At 37.8% G+C, this 20,914-nt stretch overlaps 1 protein-coding gene across 1 annotated transcript in view; it reads left to right on the plus strand.

Moving 5' to 3' along the window:
* KIAA0232 (KIAA0232 ortholog) overlaps positions 1–20,914 on the plus strand; it is a 47,969-nt gene that overhangs the window by 6,542 nt on the left and 20,513 nt on the right. Inside the window, 1 exon segment of the mRNA XM_008940366.1 lies at positions 8,031–8,168. Coding sequence (XP_008938614.1) covers positions 8,031–8,168 — 138 coding nt within the window.

Below are 20,914 nucleotides of genomic sequence, written 5' to 3' on the forward strand. Positions count from 1 at the left end.
TAGGCTGGTTTGAAGTAGTTCTGTTCAGGTAGTCTTTTACATGGTGGGGCACAAAGTCTTCAGAATGATAGCTACACTTCTGCTGACTCTCTGCTCATAGGTTGTACTCTTTTTCATCATTAGCACATGTATACTTACAGTCCAAAATGTAGTTTTCTTTTCTATATTAAGAACAGGTCAGTGGAAAAGAGACTGCAGTCCAGATATGACAGATTTTAGGTCTTTACTCTGTGGTTTTATCTCCATCAATGCTTTTGGCCTGTCACTGAGCTGGGATGGGGATATCCTTGCCAGCTCTTCTGCACTTGGCTGGCGTGTGCTGGTGCCGCGGGACGCTTCCGTCCTGGCGGCGCTGTGATGTGCCTGCTGGGTCCCTAGATCCGCCTGGATGTGGGGCGTTTTTTCTCCCTGTCATCCCATGTTAACCCAGTAGAGGGACCTGATGTCTAGATCTGTATCCTAGTAACAGATGTTTTTTCACATCTATATATTTAAGGGAAATTGATGTCTTTTGTTGTGTTTGAGGTGAAAATCTCATCGCTAATCTAAAGCTGGGAGGAGAAATGAGGATTTGGTCCTCTGTACTACACTAACCCTGTCTTAAATGTTAATCTGGCTAGTATGCCCATTTAACAAAATATGACAGTGCAAGTTCTAGTATAATTACAACATCTCTTTTGTAATGCTGAAGAAATAACTGAGTCTCATTCAAACCAATTTTTTAAAAATGCATTAAAATATGCAGAGTATAGTTCAGTTACAGGCGGGTAATACTGTGTGACCGCTGCACACCGTGTCATTAAGCTGCAGACTTCAGTGCCAACTTGTGGAAGTAAATTTCTTTAATGCAAAACATTTTCAGTTTATCTTGTACTTGTGTTACTGCTTATTAAACTGTGCAACATTCCTGTAGTAACAGTTCTTAAATTTTTCTCACCTTAGTTTTTTAATCATAACCTAAACTAGGTATGTAGAATTCAAGTTGTGGAAATTTGTGTATGAAGCAGAGAGTAGTTAGGTAGGAAAAGTCACCAAGACTTCTGCCTGTGCTTTTTCTATGTGATTAATTTGAAGTCCTTATAGTATTCAAATTTGTAGATGTTTGCAGGGTTGGGAATAAAACCCCTCTTTTTCTCATACATAAACATGTAAACTGAAAAAGAACAATTTATCACATTTCAGAAACAATACTATATCCTCACATTAAGATGCCTATAAAGCTTATTTATTAGCAGACAATAGTTTCACTTCTGTAAAAATTTGGACAACTAAGTTAAAACATTCACAAAGTAAAACTGAGCTGTGCTCCCCTCCCCCTTCAGGAGTGACTAGCTGAGGACTATATGACTCACACTGTCACATTGAAACTTTGGAAAATGGATCTCTTGTATATGTTATTAACTTGGTGAGAATCTGTGGGACTATTTTTTATTTTTAATTATTTTTTAAATTATTTTTTTAGTTATTCTTAATTTTTTATTATTATTTTTACTCTCCTCCTCTCCTTCTCTCTGCCTTCCTTTTTTTTCCCCTTTTCTAATTCATTAGTTTTTAGTTAGCATTTGACTTGATAGTTACGAGAACTACTCTGTTCTATATTTTTGTCTTTGTGACTTGGATGTGGGGTAGATCTGGGGTATCACGGACTATGCATTTGTATCCCTACTCTGTTTTAGGATAGGAATTGTGGTGGTAGGGATTGGAACTCAGCAGTAGGCTGTCTGGGTCATTGTATTTGTGGAAACTGTACAGGTTTCAGGGTAGTCACCTTGGGCAGATACATCAGTGCAAAAGAAACGCATTTGTTCTCAACCCTGTGGTTATCGGGGAAATTTTTCTTTTGAACTGTCTTCTGCTTTTGTACTGGTGTGAGTGATCATATGGACATGCTGATTGCTTTGCAAACGTCTCTGTTCCAATATGAGAAATAACCATTTCAGGACATCAAACTTCAGTAGGGTCTGTGGTGACTATCTTCTGCACTGTCCTACTGAAGCAACCACATCTGTGTAGTACCGTTAAATTGTCAGCGTTAGCTTCCGCTCTGAGCAATCCAAGCTGCCTTTCAAATCAGTACTATATTACCTTTTGTGCCTTTCTAAATAGCATCTTATACTTAGTTGTGGTATATCTCACAGTCATGCAAAAAGAATAACAGAATCATTTTTTTATTGTTATGACTACTAGTGTATTCTCACAAAGGCTTACGTAACCCAAAGCAGAGATACAAGCTCCAGTGCCAAGCTGGGTATTTCTCATAAGAGTCGTATTTATTTGCAGCCATCTCTGTGCTGATACGATTTTATTGTTTTGGATTCTGGGGCTAACTGAGGTACTTCCTTAGTGTTTGTACAGTAGATCACTGCATGACAGTACCCTCACCACGTGTCTCCAAGGATAGGTGTGCACTGTCTATGTTCTCTGAAATCAGATGATTACAGTGGTGTTTGCCACAGAACTTTATGCCTATGTCCAAGAGAGCTATTGTAAATGCTGTAAAATAACTTCTCCAGTCATACCATGTCCCGTTTAGGTACATGGACTCTGTAGTGGCAGTTTCTGTTGAGTTTTTTGCTTTCTTTTCTGCCATGTAGGTAAGACATGCAAATAGAATGATGTTGCTGTAGCTGTAGCCTCGCTAAATTTTCTTTCTTTCTGCTTTTACTTTAATGGGAAAACTCCAAAGGCAGCCTGCTCAACAAACGTAGGATTTCAACAGATGCAGCATTTGCATGTTCTCTCACTCTTGGGAGCGGGTGTGATCAAATTTCATCTGCTTGGTTTCAGCCTAGAGAAACTTCTAATTAGTGAACAACACGTAGACTGCCCTTTCAGGTTGATAGGATTATAAGCAGGAGTTTATAATTGACAGAAACTCGGATTACAGGATTTTATACTCTTGATTGATTTTGATAGGTAGAGTTCTTCCTTCCCTGCAGCTAGTGGAATCACCAATCCTGAAGTCTTGAGGACCTTCAAGTCAGCAGCATGTGATGTGGTCTGATATATAATCAGCTCTTCTGTTACAGTCCAACCGTATAGGATTTTAATGTTCCAGTTACAGCAATTGTGAAAGAGGTGACTGTAGTGGCTAGATGGTTCTCCGGCTTTTCACAAGGACTCTAAGGTCAATTCTTTCTTTTGTAATTACTCCAAACCCAGGTATTATATAACAGTAAAGAATGTTTCCCAGTCATCTCAATTCTGTGGTAGCATGGCTTTTGATATGGAAAAAACTTGTGCCCTTCTCTGCTTTTTGTCTCCTGAACTGTGCAGCAAGAGCCGAGTTTGTGTCACTGTCCTTGTGTTTTCTTAATTGTTTTGCATATGTATCATCTCATTATCTTTGTTTCGGTGTGAGGCGGCCTGTGAGGAATGTCTGAGCCAATCCAGGCCCATTATAGTCCTTTCTCCTTAATTGTAAAGAGATGCAGTGTCTCTTAAAAATTATGTAAAGAGCCATTACGTAAAGATACATATCCCTCTGGCTGTAAGCCACATATGGGAGTTTTTCCTGAATCTCAGTTTAGGGGAAGTGTTTTTTTCAAAAGGGAGGATAACTTGAAGTGTTTATACAGTTTGCTTCTTGAATAATTTTTAAGGGGAAATACACATGTGATCTGTTGCAGTTTTCCCCAAATCCTCCATTATGAGATCCACCTAGAGGTAGTGAGGACCTATTCCATTTTGGATACAATTTAGAGCTTTTTTCCATTCCCTACCGATCCAAACATCTCAAGAGCTGTGTTTTGGAGTTCTTTGAATAAATTTTGTGGAAAAGCTTTCTTGTAATGTGTAATGGTTCATATCTGTCTACGCAGACGTTGCACTTGGTTAAACATCAGTGCTGTAAAAAGTCTTGTTGCCAGAAGAGACCGGGACTGATGGACTACCTGGGGCTTCATTGTGTCAGATTACATAGTCTCTGTTTTAATTTACCCACTGCAAATCTTGATAGCTGTTGCTGACTTGAGATATACTGATGACAGCCTTTAGCAAGGAAATTTTGTGTTGATATCCAGGAATTATTTTGAGTGTGTTTGTGGAAAGAGAGAATGTGACTGACTTTGGAAAATGCTGCTGGCTTGAGCCTATTCTGGCTCATAGGCAAAGATCTGCAGATTTTGTAGTTCTGTCAAAACGTTTTGGGTTTGTGGCATCTTGTACAATCCATGACCACAGTATAGCTGTTGCTTTGAGTGATCTTTTCCTGGTTTTGAGCTTGTTTTCTAAGGAACAATGGCACAAGCATTCACCGTTTGGTCTGTCCATATGAACATTCATTCTCTTTCTCCCTTTGGCCTGTCCAGTAGTTTAATGATCTGTTTTAATTGCATTTTAGCGCCTCTAAAAAAGGTTTTGTAAGGAAGGTTTCTACTACAGCTTGGTAGAGGAGCCTGCAGACTAATGCCCCAGTTTGGAGCAAGCAGACAAAACTTAATCTTTATGTACTGCACTGGACAGGAATCAGCCAGACATTCAGTACATACACAATTCCAAACTGTTCATGGCAAAAATACCAATCAGCTGTTTTCCTGAGTCTCTGGCAAATGCTTGCCTCTTAAAAAATCTGGGGGTGATTTTTATCCCCATTCCTTGGCCATATCTCTTAATCTGTTAAGTGAGAATTACAAGAAGGAAATGTTGCTCACGTGTTACTTAACCTTGAAGGACTCTGCTTGCATATCTTAACTATTTTGGGAATTCTCTTTCACATTATATGATCTTGTCTGAATGTTTAGGTTACTTATTTTGATGGTATTCTTGCAGTTGGATTCTTAAGAGACTCTGTGTGTGTAATTATTTTGTATTTTAGAAATTACATTATTGAATGCTTCTTATTTTTTTTCCTATGAACTTGTGACAAAAACTTGCTTGTTGAAGCAGCATGTTTTGACTGGCCAGTAATAACTTACGCAAGAGCAAGAAATGCCAAACTGGTAATAGGCTTGAATAACAACTGGTTTGTTCTCAATTTAAAGTGCTCCAAAAGAAGCGTTCTTCAAAATTGTCTGATTCAGGATTTTTTTTTGATTAAGTATTTTATTCTCACCTCTAAAGAGAATAGAAATCCTTGCCTTAAAATCTCTTGTGTATAATTTAAAATAGAAACATTGACAATATAGATAATTAAGACCGTTCAATATATTATCTGAAAATTTGATATATATTTGTATTGGGTCTGGCTGAGCTGATTTTCCCATAGCAGCCCTCCTGATGCAGAGGTTTTGTGTTGGGAGTCAGAAGGATGTTGATAACACCCATGTTGTGACTACCACTGAGCAGTGCTCACACAGCACCAAGGTTCTTCATAACATACCCTGCAGTGGGATGGGGGGGCAGGAGCTTGGGAGAACGTAACCAGGACAGCTGACCCAAACTGACCAAAGGGATATTCCAGCCCATATGAAGTCAGCTCAGCTATAAAGCTAGGACAAAGCCGGGGGGGGAGGGGTAGCCACTCCTTGGTCCTCTGGAGCAACTGCCACGCGTTTTGGAGCCCTGCTTCCCAGGAAGGGTCCAGACACCGCCTGGGGATGGGAAGTAGAGAATAGATCTTTGGGTTTTTCTCTTCGCCTCTGCATGTGGCATTCCTTGGCTTTGCTTTCCTATTAAACTGCCATTGTTTTAACCCACAAGGGGTTTTGTCTTCATCTTATTTTCTTTTCCCCTTTTTGCTCTGCAGAGAAGGGAGAGGAAAGGGGGAGGGTGACCGAGTGGCTTGGTGGGCATCACTTACTCAGCCAGGGTTAACCCCCCACAACATTATATTTCTTCATCATCTTAGTATGTATCCAGTTCAATCTGTAGTGCATTTACACAGAGAATCTTAGGGAGTTTCCCTAAATTTAACAAAAAAACCAAAACCCTGATTTTTCAAAAACATGTTTTTCTGCTGATTTGAGTTCCCCATTTGGGGCATTTGATCAGGTTATTAAATCGGATTACTCTCCTGTGTGTTCTGCTGATAAAGCAAAATTTGAACCTGTTTACTTACCTGAATAGAAACTGGGACCTTGAGTCATATATTGTGTCTGCATCAGTGAGCTTGACTCCAGCTTTTATGAAATATGAGTAGTTCTTGCAAGGTTCTTGTAGTACATTTTAACACAGATTTTCTTTTTATGTAGACTATGGGCTTCAAAACAATTTTCAGTCTTACCACAAGCTGTCATGTCTTGTTTTACTGATAGTGGGTATTCTTTCTAACAAATGAAAGTAAAAAGAGTCATTAGTGAACATGCTTTTCTTTTGCATCTCCAGTTTCTTGGTAGTGTGGAAGGAAGTGGTGGAATTGCTGCTTTTGTGTGAGCAGGAGAAACAATTTAGAAATCTTTCTAAAATTTGCACCTATATATTAATTCAGGATTGAATGAAGCACTCCAAATACTGGATTTCTTGAGACAGCATTATCCTAAAGAATACAGATACTTCACCAACATTTTAGCCACATGTATGGTTCTGAAGTTCATCATGAAGCTTTGCACTTTCAGTTTGTTTTATCATTTGTAATTATGCTCATGTGGATGAGCAGGACAGGCTTTGGAAGCTGGTAAGGGGCAGGTGGGTCGCATTGGTTTGTATCCTTCCACATGAATATTGGGAAGAGTTAAGAAGGCTCTGGAGCTTCACTGTATATAAATAAATATATAGACTACATTTTTGGAAAAGACTAACATTCATTTTTTAAAAATTGGGTGTAGATGTGCACAGTCTTTCAAGCCTGTTTTCTGAGAATTTTATTTTTCTCTATTATTTCTTTCTGTTAGTCATTCTAGTAATAGAACCAGTAGCCTGTTCAGATTTCTTATTTTAAATGAATCTTGCACAGGTATAAGGTAAAACAGAGTGACTAGTAGCTTTTTGTCCTTTCAGAACTAAATACATTTCTCCACTTTTGGTGATCAAATAATACTTTAAGATAGAAATTTAATAAAATGCTCTACTCTTTCCTGAGGGACTCAATCATGTAAAATCATGAACAGCAGATATTACCATGTCTGCTTCTGAAAGTGATTGTTCTTTCTCCACCTCCTTTTTCCCCTGTCTTAGTCTTTGATTGTACAGAGAAAACTAGTTTCACTGACAACCTGTTTTTGCTTCGTTTTGAAGCCATGGGGAACAGGGAGTTGTTTTAAATGAGGATAGGCCTTAGCCTGGAGTTCATTAGAGGCAGTAACAGGTATGTTGAAAAGCATCAGGTGTTTGTGGATCTCTCTACAGATGATGATTTAGACCAGCTTACATTAAAGATTATTTTCCTGGCAGCCAAAGTATTTCTTTGGTGAGACAAACATGGGAAATTATGTATATGTATGAATGGACAGCAAAGAATAAGCAAGTCTGATAATTTGAAAATTCTGAAAAGCAATATAAAAGAGACACTATTTGGCTTCAGGTGATTGCATGTAGTACAATAGCATTCTTCCTTGATTTTATTGTTCTTAGTTAAGTGTTCTTATGTTTATGGGAACACATGCACATCCCAGTGTCTAATTTTCTTCTGAAATTAGTTCAGGTTCATTTTGAGATAGTCACTGCCATCTCTAGTCATAATGATGTTCATTGTGAGACTGAGTTGACGGCTCTGGGACCTAATGTTGCATTTTCTTCTTTTGGCTTGTTTATCTTTCTCTTAAGTTTGATCCTAAGTCTGAACTGCTTTCCTTTCATCCTTTTTATTTCAGAGATCAGTGAAACTCTCTAACGTATTTTCTGTAAATTATAGTAATGCATTCAATCATAAGTTGCCCATAAAATGATCTTAATGGGTATACTTTGCGAGTGGAAAATATTGCAGGAAAGTGTGAGTAGTCTTTGTGTCCTGTGAAAAAGATATGTGCTTTTCTGAATAGTAAGTGCAAGTTTTCTGTAATAAAACAAATCTTTAATTTGGCAAAAAGTAGCTTCTAGTAGATAAGATGAGGTTGTTTTCATTTTGAACAGACTGTTATTTGTATTCCTGTTCTGCTATAGTACTGAGATACTAATGTATTTAAAATAATGCAGTTTCTTTGTTTTTATTTTAGGAGAATGACATCTTCCTGGGCTGGGAAAAGGGAGCTTACAAGAAATGGGGACAGAGTAAGAAAAAGTGCTCTGATCTAACACTAGAGGAAATGAAAAAACAGGCTGCTGTCCAGTGTCTTCGCTCTGCTTCAGATGAAGTAAGTTTGAACTATTTATTAATAGATTCTTAAGATTTTATGCACTTCTCTGTGCTAGATATATTTTGCTTGTGATGCTTATCTTTTAATTTGTGGCTTTTTAAAATGCAACTTTGCCCAGAGTTCTCTGAAGTTCTTTATTTTGCTTTAGGAAATTATGAAATCTGTGTATAGCAGTGGGATTTCACAGAAGATTCTGCACTGTGCAGTGTCATGCTTTCCTTTCTGCAAGACCTCCCTCACCTGTTCTTGTCAGTGGCAGTTGCAATGCACCAGTTTGTGTTGAAATTACCACAAAGCTTTGCAAAAAGATATTTCTTAACGTTCTTAATTTGCTTTGGGTTCTGTGTGAGCAGCGAGGAATGGCATACTTGGGCAGAAAGCCATCTTGCTTTGTGTGTGCTGTAACGCTAACCCAGAATGACTAAATAAAATTCAATGTATAGTAGCAAACGCATTCTGGATTACATCACTGAGTGGAAGTGGACTTAAAGTGGATTTACTGGAGGAGGTGAGGAGAGGTTAAGGCAACAGGCTGAAGGAAGATAGCCGAGACAACTTATACCATATATCTCAATGGAAAGGTGGAGAAAGGGAGAGACTGTCAAAGGAAATGTTTAAAAAGGAAAAAAATAGTCTGTAGCACAGGTCAGTGGAAGCTCTCCAGGGAGATGTTTTCAGACAGCAGAAATGAGAAGGTCTGTCTTTCATTCTGCAGAACTACAGACGCTCTGATCTGTCATTACTGTAAAAAAAACCTCTACCCTGCCTATGCAGCCTAGTTGTATAACTGCTTTGTACAGCTTTATGGTCACAGTTCATGCTTGTGCAAATATTTGTGTGGTTGTGTGGAGGTCTGGATTGGGCAAGTGAACCAGTTTCCTGAGATGAACTTGGTGGGGGTGGAGGAAGTGTTAACCCAGAGAGGTTTCCTAGTCAGATTTGTAGCACAGACACTTGTGCCAGCAAGAGTGAGGAAGGTATGTGGCCAAGAATAATGAAGGAAGTGGAGTTGATTAGTGTGTTTATTGCCACTGCCACCACCTTCACCTTCATTGCCATCACATACAGTTTTATTGGTCGTGAAGCTACTTGGGCATGTGTTCTGTTACTAAAGTGTTAGTTGAGTAACTGGGTGGTTTCCAACCCCCCATTTTCCCAAAGCGATGCAAAATATAATTTTGTTGGTAACACGCTCTGTTCTCACAGTTACAGAAGATTGAGGTCAGCACTCTGACTACTGTGAAAGTTAATTTCAATATGAAGCAAATATGAAGAAATAATTGCAAGAAATGTTTTTCTTGAGCATGTGATTATCTTTGTATACTAATTTAATGAACACCAGAAAGTAGTTGTCTCATGTAGACCACAGGAATATTGATTGATTTTTAGCTTTAGAGATTGTTCTTTTGATGCACCTTCACAGAGCTGAAAATCAAGGAGCATCACTTAGAGCTGAATTTATATTACATAGAGAAATCTAGTTGAGAAGAAAAAGGAAAGAGTTAAATTTACTAATAATCCCTGGTCTGCCTCCACTTGAAAGTTTGTATAACCTAAAACGGAAGAAGGGAGGAAATCCTCCAACTCGAGTTTTGAAATAATAAAAAGATGTGCAATGTGAAATGTAGAACTTCTTCCTTCCGAAGGAAGCATAACTTACTCCTTTGGTACCTGCTGCCTTGTCGGATTTTACTTGTTCATGATTAACCTGTGATCTACAACCTGTAGGTTTGTGCTATTTCAGGGCTATTTTGGCTTCTGTTACATGATCAGACAATTAAGTTTGCACATTTGTTTTCTTTAATGAAATTGTAGTTATAATTTTTCAATTTTTCAAACACAGGGTGAAACTTTTAAATCTTCTTAAAAATAGTTAATTAAAAGTGTTCTGTAGGTATTTTAACACGTTGCATAAGAGAGAAATACAGATTTTTATGTATTTTTTGATTGATTCATTTTTTTACCCTGGTGTTTTGAGGAAGTATGGTCCTGCTTTGATGCCAGTGGTATTTTGAAGTAATCTTTTCTTTCTGATTACTTATGTAATGTCTGGTTTCTGTACTTATGTCTTTGTGATGATCAGATGGGAATAATAAGTAGTTTTTGGACTGTGAACTGTAATGTTAAAATACAGTTTCTGCTGAGGCATTCAAACTGCTCCATGCGATGTTCACAATTTCATCTCTACAAGATAAAAATTCTCTTGTAAACTGTAGCCAAACTTGATTAGTAGTCTGTGAGCGAGGAGCCTTTATGACAACTGCTGAGATACAAAGAAAAACTTTTTTCAATGCCACTTGATTTTTTTTTTTTTAGTTTTCTGAATCATCTGAAAATATTTACCTGTAGAGATTTTTTTTTTTTTAAAATAATAGGTCAAATAGGGAGGTATGTTCATTACAATAATAAATATGCCAACTAGCAGCTTTGTTATGACAGTGTTTTCTTCTTGCAAGGATTCTGGCAATAGTCCATGTGGGCAGTTCTGGAGCTTGTCACATAGTTTTGCTATCCTTTTGTGATTGTTTTTTTCGGAGTAGGTGGATACAGAAATACCAATATCCTCACACAGATACAGAACAGTTGCTCTTCCAGCCTAACCTCTTCTTTCAACCTTAGCACTGAAGCAAAGTGAGCAAGGGTGAGGTAGCTCCAGTATTGGGAGTAATTGGAAGAAGTCTTAGTGTATTCAACCTTAAGTATATTTCAATAAAATTGTGTTTTAAGTCACGTGGTTAAAAACTTTACCCTGTATCTGAATGTGAAGAGAGTATATATACATATGCATGTGTATAGACACACACACACACACAAACAAAATCATGAATAGGGAGACAATTACATGGAGACTTGAGGATTCTGCAGATTGATTTATTTTAGGGGAAAAATCTGCAGAGAATTAGAAGGTATTGAGGGTTAATAGTAACTTTTCTCTCTTTAATAGGAAATGGCAAAGATCCAGGTACTATAATTTTAATGTTTATGTTTAATTACTTTAACCAGTAGTGTGTTGAGAAATTGCAGACAATCAGACTCCTCCCCCCTGCTAGTAATCAAAGGCCCTAAAATTGGGTGATCACTTCAAGAAGGTGCTTGATTGGAAAAAAAAGTCATAAAATAGATGAGATGAAAATTGACTTGATAACAGTAAGCACTGTTTTGTCAGTCTTTAATGGTTGAAATAAATACTTTGAAATTTTGTCTCTTGTGGATTTTAATTGACTTAGTATTCGTTCTTAAGGAGCAGTTTATTTGGCAGCTTATTTTTGATTGAATTAAATTTTTTTGTCTCTTATTAAAAGAGTAATGCTGTAAAACAGTAGTCTGAGACAGAAATCCAAGATTCTAGTTATGATTTTATGGTGCAGAGAACAAACATTTGACTTCAAAAAGCCTACAGTTTGGTGTTTATTTCTAAAACATTTCTAAAGTTATGGAGTGTGACAAGTCAGAGGAGCTGCAGGCTTTTGACTGCTCTGCATCACAGTGTCTTGCCGTGGCAAAGCATGTTGTGGACTGGTTTTGTGAGAGGAGGCCTGATTTTGACAGATGCTATCTGGTATATGTAAGAAGGAAAATTGTTAAGGTATGTATGTTATGAAGGCAGTATTTTTGTGTGACAAGCATTTTGGTGTCTCAAATTGCCTGTATTCGTATGAATCTTTGGCTGCAGATGCTCTTGATGCAGTCAGAAGCAGAGGAAATGCAAATACATTGCAACTTGCCAGAAAATGAAGACAGAGTGATGGTGAGAAGAACCTTTAAGACAAGCACTTTAATGTAGCAATCACTTGCTATTCTTATTGTAGCTCTAAAGCTTTATTTTTTCCAAATCATTTGAATGGAGTATAAACATCAGTGCGAAGATGTGCTGAAGGATTGTTCAGACTGTTCAAAGCTTGTTAATATTGACCTTGAGTGGGGATTTTATCTTAATTCTTATACTGCTGAATTGTAGAAGAAATTTTAAAATGTTGGTTTAACATGTGATTAACTGGCAGAGTAGAGGTATCAATTCTAAATTAACTGCTGGGTAAAAAAAACCCAGCTATTTAGGACTGAGGAGTATTTATTTAAGAATTCTTTGAGGAAAATAAGAAATTTTATCCTGAAATTGCTGCCTCAAATTTTAAGTAAGAACAGCTGTTTCTGTCAGCATTGAATGACTTTGTTGTTGTTCTTGTTATTTTTATTCCTTTCTGGTACATGTAAAACTGGGAAGGTAATTTTTTTTCATGTATAGTTTCAGAGATTTTTTTAAACATTTTTTTTCTTTACGCTTCATGATTCTGTAAATTATTTTGGATTTGAATAATGCAACTTAAAGCAGTGTCTTTGAGACTCAGAAGTTCAGTAAAAAACGTAAGAGTTTAGAAATTCACCTTTGTTGTATTTTTGAAGGTGAATACTGTCTGAACAAGAACAGAATTTGAGATTACTTGTTGAGACTAATATGTCTAAGGCTTTTCAGTAGATATATTTCTCAGTAATAATGCTGAAATTGCCCATGTTGCCTGTCCATTGGTCTTAAGTCCAAGCTTAATTACCTTTTAAGTGACTAGTTTTCTGCTGAAAGTTGCATTGCTCAATTGAGTAAGCAGATTTTCAGCTGTGTTACTGCAGTTCAGTGTAATACAGTTCATTCTTTGAACACTTGCAGTATTTTATGTGAAGTTCCACCCCAAGATGGTGCTAAAGTTTCAGTTAAAGCAGTCAGTGTATCTTCTGCTGAATTCTATAAGGACCTTTTAAGAACAAGCAAAGGACACTACTTCATAGGTATCTTGCTTTCTGCACTGATGGAACCACATCTCCCAGGCTCTTTCCTGCTCTGCCTGTAAGCAGCCACTTCACCTAAATTGTTCCACAGCATGTCCTGAGACATTATAGTGTCTAAAGCTGCTGATCTCTTAGGGCATGTCCTAATGGGGTTTTCAGGCAATGTGGTCCATTTCTGAGCTAACCAGGCTCTTAGAATCTCCTAACTGCCACGTGAAACAGTGTACAACAAGTTAAAGTCAGAATTAGTCTTGGTTGGTAGAGTTCATAATGAATTTTGAAAGATATATTTGACAAAAGCAAACAGTACCTTCCATCCCACTGTTCTAAGAAGTGGGGTAACACTGAAGCTTGGGGGTAACACTGAAATACAATTGGTGAAACTTGATAAAAGTAGTTTCCTTGACATGTAGTCAGGTGTGGGCATGCTGTTACTTGGAGCATTTGTTTTGCTTACTTTAGACTGTGAGGGGGGAATACGACCCTTCTGGTATCTGGTGCCATATGGGATGCACTTCGAGAAGGAAGTGTGGCTCTAGTAAACAGCATTGTTAAAAATTTGAAATGGTTATCTTATTCTCAAATGTACCTTGCTTTCAGCACAAATTAAGATTCTGTTGAAAATGTAGCATTTGGGATCTTTCTTACTCTTAAGTGCAGAACTGTCGAACTTTCCATTTATTTAGTTACTACAATTCTGTACATAAACCTTGCTAGAAGAAATAAACTCTTCATCAGGCCGAATTAATCATCTGGTTATGGTCTGAGTATGTTTTTACTGATGAGTTAGCTCTTGTGTTCTCCACACATTGTGGCATCTGTGGTACCAGGTAAACCAAGGCACTACTGCATCATCTGTTTTGTGCTTCCCAAAAGTGATGTGTGAGAACTGGGGCAAAAGGACCCATGGAGCCTTTAGCTCAGGGACTAAGCTTTGTTTTTGCTTAAGCAGGATGCCAGATTAACTGGATAATTTAAAACTAATTTTAATCACTGATTTATTTCTGCTGTTCTCTGTTTCTCTGATGTAAGCCAATATTAATTGGGCAACACACTCTGACCACTGCTCTGGGGGTGCCAGGGAATCAGCTAGTAAACATCAATGAACAAGAGATGTGTAAAGAAAGTGCCCAATATTTTTTTAACTTACTTTTCAAAAGAAGTGAAAAAAGTTAGTCAACAAGCCCTGTAAGGAGGGTAATGCAGTGGGAGGATGATCACTGTTAATGTGAAGATAAAGGACAGCAGGAGAACAACACAAGTTGTGTAAAAGCCATCACAACAAATCAGAAAGATGAAGTGCTGAAATTGCTGTTGAAAAGTCCGAATGTATTAAAGCAAAAAAATGAAGTCAAGGTTCCAAAACAACTGTAATACTTCTTGAAGCATATCCTGACTAGCTCAGTAGTAAGCTTTTCTGTGGCTCTCAGGATGATTGTTCAGAATTTTCTTAGAGGAAATGCCAAAACACCTCACCAAACCAGAAAAAGTTCTCCACCTCCTGTGTTGTATCCAGGGTTGGCCTTCTGGAAAGGGATATACTAGCTGTTTCTAGAACACACAGCATTAGTCAGGACAGGATTTAACAATTTTTCAGGCGCTATGAATAATTCTAGACAAAATGTATGTTTTGAAAAATAAAATCAAGCTAAGACTGATGTCATCTTCTTCTGTGAGGAGGTACCGTAGAATTTTATTATTTCCAACCACTCACTGATTTTCAATGATAATTTAATTTGTGGTGATTTAAGAAAATTTATATTTGCTCTGTTCAATCAGATGCATTCAAATCAAAATACCAAATCCATTACCTTCAAAAATTTTCCTTTTTTTCCATCCATGTACTAAGCAAGCTATGTGGTATTGAATTTGGCAAACTATGTTAGCCTGTGTTTTATAACTTCAGGTGCCAAAGAGAAAATTGAAATGAATTTGCCTTGCTAAGTTAACCATGACAGAATAAAATAATTAGAATAAATCAGTTCCTTTTTCCTTATGACTTTGGCATTTAAGTAGACATTCATAGTACCACGTGTCTCTACATGTCCAATTATTCATGTTACTGAAGCTGCTGCTCTGAGTATAATAGTAACTTTAATGGAAGCTGGCAAAAGTTTTAATTATGCCAATTTTTGTACGAGTTCTCTTGGCATAGAAAAAGTATATCATGAACTGGAGGAGTTCCTTGTGGGAGCTTAGTCTATGCAGAAGTTACTTCATAACATTTTTTTGGGCATCTTTTTCTTGGTTTTCATCAAGACAGCAGAAGTACATTAAAGCTTAAAGAAGTAAAATAATGCTTGTATTTCTTATATTTAAGTATCTCCCCTAGTACAGATAATTTTGTCTTGGAGGCTAAAAGTAGGTGTTAAGTGAAAGTTACTTCACCTTGCGTGTACTCCCAATGATAATGGGAGCAAAATAGGGGAAGGCAATTCTCTCCCCAGCAGCTCCTGTGATAAGTCAGGGGCAGAAAGTAAGTTTGCATACACCTGTCTTGGAGGGAGGAGGCAGCACACTCAGATACACAAGCACGGCTGTGAAAATGCCTGAGAAGTTGGCATTTTCATATACAAAGCTCTCCTGAATAGTGCCTTGTGTTTCATCACAGAACAATGCTATTATTTATGATTTTCATTAATGTAGAACAATAATTTTACCTAAAAATTTGGGTTGGGATCCATTATGAATTCTTATCATATGCACAAGCAAACTTTAGTGATATATGGCAGAGTACCTACTGGGGAAATTTCAAGTGTCCTTTCTGCTTTTCACTTGATGCAGAAAATAACTGCTGCATAATTGGCAGGAACATACTTTAAATAGTTTCTCCTGTTTCATTGAGTATAGATAACATTTCAGGATCTGCAAGCTGAACTACTGTGATTAAGTGAAATCACAGCAGCACTGTTGAGAGGGATAGTAAGTCTTACCCGACTTTGAAGTCAGCATGTTTGTTTATAAGTGATGAATAATAAAGAAGAAGAATTTCTAGAGAGGAATTGTCCCTTCTTGGGGGAGATAACTTTTATCGCAATGTAGCCTTCTTTGGGAGAGCAAGCTACAAGAATTAAGTTTTAAATAACAGAAGACAGATAGCTGCTCTAGTAACCTACGTTTAGGGGTTGCGTGTTCATTTTAAGTGAAATTGAACTAGTAGTTGACCTCTTTTATCTAGAATTAGTAAATAATGTGCTGTTATCTTTCTTAGAACGTGTGGTGTGAAGTGGTGAATTACAGCTCTGAAATCTGAGCATGATCCTAGATATGTCATTTAACTTTCTTAATATTGTTTTAATACAAAAGACAAGACTTAAGAGAGTTGCAAAAAAGTGCTTCTATTGCCTTGTTGGAGAGCTATTACTCTCATATTGCGTGAGATAGTATCACAAAAAAACCCCAATCTATTGAAGATTACTTGTATTGCAAGTATTCATGAGCCTCAAAAGGAAAGTTAATAAATAGAATTTGTTTTTCTGGATGGTCAAATGTCTTTGTTGCAAATCATTATGTATTCAAGTGAAAAGACAAAGATCTAACTGTGTTTATACTACTGAAGAGTAAAAAGGTGTTGTACAAATACATACTCTTTAATGTTTCTTAGCGTCATCTACTTTATTATACTGGAGGAAAATCCCATAATGCAAAGTGGAGCCTTGTTTTATTCCTGTGAACTCTACCTTGATTGAACACCCCAGGGAGACTACTGTTTAGATGTAGTTATTTATTCATTTATTTACATAATGATGATCTTGGGTTAGAGATTTTTTTTTATAGTCCTTTTTTAGTCTTTCTTTCTCTTGAGCAGCTCCTTTGAGAGTACTTGTAATCAGATTAATTGTACCGTATCAAAATGTAGAAAATTAAAACCTAGAGTTTTATCTAGCTGTCATCATCCTACAAAATGTAGAAATGGATGCGTGGTTGCAATGAATCATGTTTTGTGCCTTATTCTGTCCTCGTGGCTTAACAGCTGATTCATAAAGCAACAGCTACCTAATCCTGCTCTTGGTGACAGGCTACATGCCAAGAAAACAGTCCTAGTACACTACAGCCAGAGTACCATCTCTGGGGACTCCTGTGACCTGCTAAAAGACTGGCTAGCACAATTTGTTTTCCTTTTTTGCCCAGAAGTTTTGGCTACTGCCTATATGCAGATCTGCAGAACAAAGTAGACGTTTGCATGGCGTTTTTTGAATGGAAGTACGGGAGCTATAACCAGACCATCATTACTGGGTGATGGGAAGGGGTAAAAGCTCAGCAAAAGTGAAAAACGTTGCTGAACACTGCTATCCTTAGTTCCATAGAATAGCTATGTGAAGTAATAGCAGTGCATGACCATTTGTGATCAAATGCAAGGAAAACTAGTTAAATCTCCTGGACAGTGACTGTACAGTGCTTGCTTGCAACGTTCAGATGTAACGGGGTAGCCGACATGAGTATCAGCAAGAATCGAAGAGATTCATCAAGAATCTGAGAGGAGCTAATATTGCACAGCTTTTTAGTAAAAACTGTCAGAAGGTAGAAGCCACTGTTGACATAGGCAACAGTAATTAATGGATTTGAATTTGGTGTATGTGATGTTCTTTTGTTTACATGGTTGACAAACTAATAATTTCAAATTTATAAAAATATTTCAGAAGTAACTGAATTTATAGATTTAAAGTCTTCTCAGAACGTTTTCTGCAGCTATGCAGGGTTGTGAACTTATGCACCAAAGCAGCTGGGTTGTTTAAAGCTAATAAGCTGCGACTTGTCATCTCTGGCTGCTACTTTCAAAGTAAAGCATGTTATAAAGATCTTTGATTTAAGATTTGACATGACCCCTTGTCCAAGTGCAAGGTCCTACGCATGGGTCAGTGCAGTCTCAAACACAGCTACAGGCTGGGTGATGAATGGATTGAGAACTGCCCTGTAGAAAGGACTTGGGGGTACTGGTTGACAAGAAACTCAACATGAGCTAGCAACATACTTTGTAGCCCAGAAATCCAACTGTATCCTGGGTTTCTACGCACTGGAAGAAGCGTAGCCAGCAGGTTGAGTGAGGTGAATTCTCTTCCTTTACTACCGCTCTCATGAGACCCCACCTGGAGTACTGCATTCAGCTCTGGAGCCCCCAGCACAAGAAGGACATTGACCTGTTGGAGTGGGTCCACAGGACTGCCATGAAGATAATCAGGGGGCTGGAACACCTCCCCTGTGAGGACAGGGTGAGAAAGAGCTGGGGTGATTCAGAAGAGAAGGCTCTGGGGAAACCTCACAGCAACCTTTCAGCACCTAAAGGCAAGCTACAGGAAAGCTGGGAGGGATTTTTTGCAATGTAGTGATAGGACAAGAGGTAACAGCTTAAACTGAAATAGGGTAATTTTAGATTAGATGTGAGGAAGAAATTCTTTGCTATGGGGGTAGTGAAGCACAGGAAAAGGTTGCCCAGAAAAGTTGTGGATGCTTCATCACTAGATGTGTGCGAGACCAGGTTAGATGGGGCTTTGAGCCACTTGGTCTTGTGGGAGGTGTCCTTGCCCGATGGCAGGGAGGTTTGAACTAAATGGTCTGTAAGGTAACTTCCAACCCAAACCATTCTATGATTGTGATTGCACATATAAAGAGACACACGTGTATATATATATGTCTGTGTTTTTATAAAAACAAACAAACAACAAAACCACAGCCAAAATCTAAACCCAAATCCAAAACAAACAAACAAACAAAAAACCCCCACAAAAACACTGAAACGAAGCCAACCAAAAAAAAAAAAAAATCCACAAAACCAACAGTTTTACATACATATAAAAAATGTGTGTGAGCTTTGCTGTCTTCTTTAATTACTCTCTAGCTAGAAAAGGGTAGATTTAAGTTAGGTGTTAGGAAAAAGTTGTTCAATATGAGGGTGACAGACCACTGGAATAGGTTGCCCAGACAGGTGGTGGAGGCCCCATCCCTGGAGACATTCAAGATCAGGCTGGATGAGGCTCTGAGTAGGTTGATCTTGTTAGAGATGTCCCTGCTTATTGGTGGGGGGGGGGCTGGACTAGGTGACCTTTGGAGGTCCCTTCCAGCCCAGATGTTGTGTGATTCTATGATACTCTCATTCCTCATTATGCAGAACTACATTAGTTTGGCTCTGAAGGGTGCTTACTTTCTGTTGGTCAGTAAGAAAGACACTGGCTAGTGGAGTCCTGTAACTCCAGCACACAGATTGACAGTTTTGTTCATGCTGGATGAGTTCAGAAGCTTAATTTATCTGTTAGCACAGTCACTCCTATGCCAGTAACATAACACCTCTCCTTTATGTAATCCTTCCCTGGCTTCTGAAAAGCCAAAAAGAACAACTTTGGTGGAACTGGATGTAAGTTAAAGCAGGAAAAAGAAATAGAAATATGTTGGAAACAATAGAACAGAATAAAGCGTTTTTGGTGTGGAGGAAGTTTTGTTACACAGAATGAAAAATAAGAATTAAAAACCTTATGTGCTGCCCTTTGTAGTTTGAATGAGAGAAAAGGGTTAGTAGAAATCTGTGTCAATAGTTTAAATAATCTTGCAGATAATAATGAGTTTTAAGCCTTTGGTGTTGGAATTACAAAAGCAATCATAATTGGGCACTTCAATGTTAAAAAAATCTTTTCAAGCTACTCTAGTATTTGTGCTATTTGGGGACTGTCTTTAAATTTGAACATAAGCAAAGCAGTTCAGGCAGATCACATAATTTTGTCAACTGTTTGTGTCCTGCCGAACCAAGCTGGTGCCTGGAATATTTTCTGTCAGTGGGGATCCTGCAACCACGATGCTGCATTGAGTTAAAACAGTGAAAAAAAACACAAGTGACTAAACGTCATATTGGGAGAATAACACAGTTGTATAAGAAATAATGGCTGAGGCATTCGTTATGTTAAGTCTGGAGCTTTTTTTTCTATACTGCAGTAAGAGATTGAGCAAGTGGTCTCTGGAGACTTTGCATTCTGCATAGTGGCTTTCTCCCCTCAGCCTTTTTTTTTTTTTTTTTTGAAGCTAGCCCTTGCTAAATTGGTGTGCAGTGCCAGACAGCGTGCAGCCTGTCAGCTGACTCAAGTATTAGTTTCATGGTAGAGGAGGAAATTAAGCGTTGATTCCAAAAGTTTTCACTTCTTCGGTGTCATGGTGAGCATGTTGTTGCTGGGCTTGGGGATTTTTTTTGGGTTGGTTTGTTCGACATGATGTTATAATAAGGAAGTGAATCTATATTACTTAGATTTTGTGTGTTTGCTACAGGTGCCCTTTCGATTAGACGGTTTGAAGAGCTAGGCAAAAACAAGGCCAGCTCCTCCTCTGTTGCCCTTTTGGGGGGAGGAGGGGGGAGCCAGGAGTGGTATAGGCATAAAGTAGCAATTATTACAACTACATAGGTTTGTCCATGTTACTGTGCTACTTGGTTCTTTCTAAATGATTTAATTTCTTTTGGTAAATATACGGCTATGGAAGATGCCTTCTGATGTTTAATATTGCTAAGTCATCCTCAGTTAAGTATGTGGCATAAAGGTTTATATTTAGCACACCAGTGCAGCAATGCAGTTAGGAATAAAAAAATTGCCTTCTTACTTGACTGCAAATAATTAAAATTGAGGAGTAAGCATGTAAGTCACTGCTTCAGTGTATGATTTTTCAAATGTGTGTTTCTGACAGAGAATTAAAGCTAGTTTCACTGTGTAAATTAGTATTTCCCTTTCCATAGTATTTTCTTGTGGTTAATAACATGTAGTTGCATTTCTCAGCAGTTTCTAGCCAGTAATCAGGAGACAGGACAAACTCATAAATCTTGGGAAACCAAAATCTTTATACCACCATGGTTACACAGCAAATGAAATGTTTTAATGCATTTCCTTAGCTTGATACTTGGTCTGTGTTGTTACTTTTGGAGAGAAATGTGTGTTTCATGATTATGTATACACAAGATCACAGCAAATTTTGAAGGTGAGATCATTTTGTAG

This window comes from Merops nubicus, unplaced genomic scaffold (genome assembly GCF_000691845.1).
Source record: "Merops nubicus isolate BGI_N331 unplaced genomic scaffold, ASM69184v1 scaffold4455, whole genome shotgun sequence".
NCBI classification, from domain to species: Eukaryota; Metazoa; Chordata; class Aves; order Coraciiformes; family Meropidae; genus Merops; species Merops nubicus.